The sequence below is a fragment of the Bidens hawaiensis genome, unplaced genomic scaffold (assembly GCF_021521415.1).
Source record: "Bidens hawaiensis isolate Kalapana, Puna unplaced genomic scaffold, B.hawaiensis_p1.1 tig00012273_1, whole genome shotgun sequence".
NCBI classification, from domain to species: Eukaryota; Viridiplantae; Streptophyta; class Magnoliopsida; order Asterales; family Asteraceae; genus Bidens; species Bidens hawaiensis.
The window spans coordinates 201162-204023 of record NW_027491995.1 but is presented as its reverse complement, the minus strand read 5'-3'; the positions used below and the strand labels follow the sequence as shown (position 1 = coordinate 204023).

The following is a 2862-nucleotide window of genomic DNA, read 5'->3' as shown; positions in this document are numbered from 1 at the left end:
TCCAGTACCAAACATGGGTAGCCAACCCAGTATTGGTACTGAAAGCAAACGACCAATGGCGCATGTGTATTGACTTTAAAGACCTCAACAAAGCGTGCCCAAAGGACAACTACCAATTGCCAGAAATCGACCTCAAGGTGGACGCATTGGTACCATTTAAGTTTAAATGTTTTCAGGACGCATACAAAGGGTATCACCAGATACATATGGCGGTAAAAGACCAAGAAAAAACAACATTCCGAACAAACAGTGGAACATACTGTTACAAGATGATGCCATTCGGCTTTAAGAGCGCCGGGTCTACATACCAGCGATTGATGGATAAAGAGTTCAAGTCCCAAGTCGGAAGAATCTGGAAGTCTACATGGACGATCTAAAGAGTAAGACAGAGACAACAATGTTGAAAGATATTGAAGAAACCTTCAGAACGTTAAGATCAATCAGCATGAAACCTAACCCGGGAAAGTGTTCCTTTGGAATGGAAGAAGGAAAATTCATAGGAGTAATCGTCACAAATGGTTGCTTCAAAGCCAATCCAGAAAAATTAGAGGCAGTGTTAAAAATTCCTTCACCAAAATCCGTCAAACAAGTGCAAACACTTAATGGCCGATTAATCGCGCTGAACAGATTTTTATCAAGTCATGCGGAGAAGTCTTTTCCGTTCGTCTCGACCTTGAGGAATTGCCTCAAAAAATCACAATTCCGGTGGACAGAGGAGGCAGAGACAGCGTTCCAGCAAATCAAGGCGCGGTTAGCGGAACTGCCAATGCTGACAGCACCTAAAACTGGAGAACCATTGACGGGTTACCTAGCAGCATCAGAAAGAACAATCAGTGCTGTCCTAATGGTGGACAGAAATGGCATCCAAACGCCCATTTATTACATAAGTCGCACCCTTGCGGACGCAGAAACAAGGTACTCCACCTTAGAAAAGTTATTCTTATGCTTAGTCCAGACGACACGATGATTAAGAAGATACTTTCAAGGCCACCCACTACATGTTCTCACTAATTTTCGCCTACAAAATGTACTAAGCAAACCAGAATTATCTGGGAGGCTTGCAAAATGGGCGATAGAGTTAGGAGAACATGCCATCGAATACAAGCCAAGGCCGGCAATCAAGGGACAAGTCTTGGCAGACTTCATCGTGGAAATTCCTCAAGAGAAAGAAGAAGAATGCAAAAGAGAGATCGAAATTCCTGTCGATCAACAAAAAGACGAAGTCTGGAAGCTGTTCACAGACGGAGCCTCTAATGATGAAGGTGCAGGCGCGGGCCTAAGAATAATCAACCTGGAAGGACAACACTTTACGTACGCGATACGCCTAGAATTCAAAAGCACAAACAACGAGACGGAGTACGAAGCACTGTTGGCGGGGTTGAGGATCGCTAAAAAATTGGGGGCCCGCCATTTGGAGGCACACATGGATTCAATGCTAGTGGAAAACCAAATCGAAGGATCATACGATGCAAATGATAGCAAGATGGCGTCATACTTAGCGCAAGCTAAAGTATTAATGGCAGCTTTTACCACATGCAAGGTAAAACACATCAACAGAAGCGAGACCAAACAGGCTGACGCCTTAAGCAAACTGGCTTCGGTTGGTTTTGAACAACTCGCAAAAGACGTCCGCATCGAAGTCCTGACAACGCCTTCAATAATGAATAAAGAAGTTCTCGTATGTTCAGAAGCAGGAAAAAGTTGGATGACACCAATCATTAATTACCTCGCAAGAGGTATCTTGCCAGAAAAGAAAGCAGAAGCGCAGAAGATCCGCCACAAGGCATTGAATTACACAATCCATGGTGACATTCTCTACACCGATCGTACTTGGGTGCACTCCTCAGATGCGTGGACCCGCAAGTCGCAAATTATCTGCTAAGAGAAATTCACGAAGGAATATGTGGCATACATGCATGCCCGAGAATGGTGGTTGCTAAAATCATGAACACAAGATACTATTGGCTAGGCATGCTTGTAGACGCCGAAAAGGAATTGAGACGATGCAGCGCCTGTCAACGCCATGCACCAAACACCCTGCGCCCGAAGAATGCCATGATACCGGTGTCAGCCTCTTGGCCATTTCAGAAATGGGCAATTGACATAACATGACCATTTCCAGAGGCGCCAGGGCGTGTGAAGTTTTTAATTGTAGCAATTGATTACTTCACAAAGTGGGTCGAAGCAAAGCCGATAGCAACAATCAACGCGGCCAGCGTCAAAAATTTCATATGGGAATTCATAATCTGTCGCTTTGGGCTACCCATGAATTTGGTCAGCGATAACGGAACACAATTTGTTGAGCAACACATCCAAAAATGGTTAAAGGAGCTCAATGTCACACAGACATTCACTTCTGTTGCTCATCTACAAGGGAATGGCGAAGTAGAACGTGCCAACAGAACAATCGTAAGCGGAATCAAGAAAAGGTTGGCAAACCACAAGTCAGGATGGGTCGATCAGCTACCTCACGTACTGTGGGCTATAAGAAAGCACAAAAACACAAGTAATGCAGAAACACCGTTCAGCCTAACCTACGGTACCGAAGCAATGATCCCCGCTGAAGTCGGCGTTCCTTCTCCAAGAATCACTTTACAAAGTGATAACGATACAGAAAGGCGTCTAGATTTAATGCTTCTCGAGGAACGCCGAGAGTTGGCCGCGATAAGAGAACAAAACTACAAGCGCCAACTACAAAAGTATTATAATACAAAAGTGAAAGTGTGCGAGTTCAACACTGGAGATTACATCCTTCGCAACAACGAGGCATCAAGAGCACATGCGCAAGGCAAACTAGCGCCATCTTGGGAAGGCCCCTACCAAATCAAGGAAGTACTAGGAAAAGGCGCCTATACTTTAATG

The 2862-nt window shown here is 44.7% G+C and overlaps 1 protein-coding gene across 1 annotated transcript; it reads left to right on the top strand.

Annotated features, from left to right (window-relative positions):
* The first annotated feature begins 364 nt into the window (after nucleotides 1–364).
* Nucleotides 365–1882, top strand: LOC143540537 (uncharacterized). Its single transcript, XM_077033567.1, has 2 exons — nucleotides 365–915; nucleotides 1036–1882. Exons 1-2 carry the CDS (start codon nucleotides 365–367, stop codon nucleotides 1880–1882), a joined length of 1398 nt encoding a protein of 465 aa, XP_076889682.1.
* Nucleotides 1883–2862: the final 980 nt, after the last annotated feature.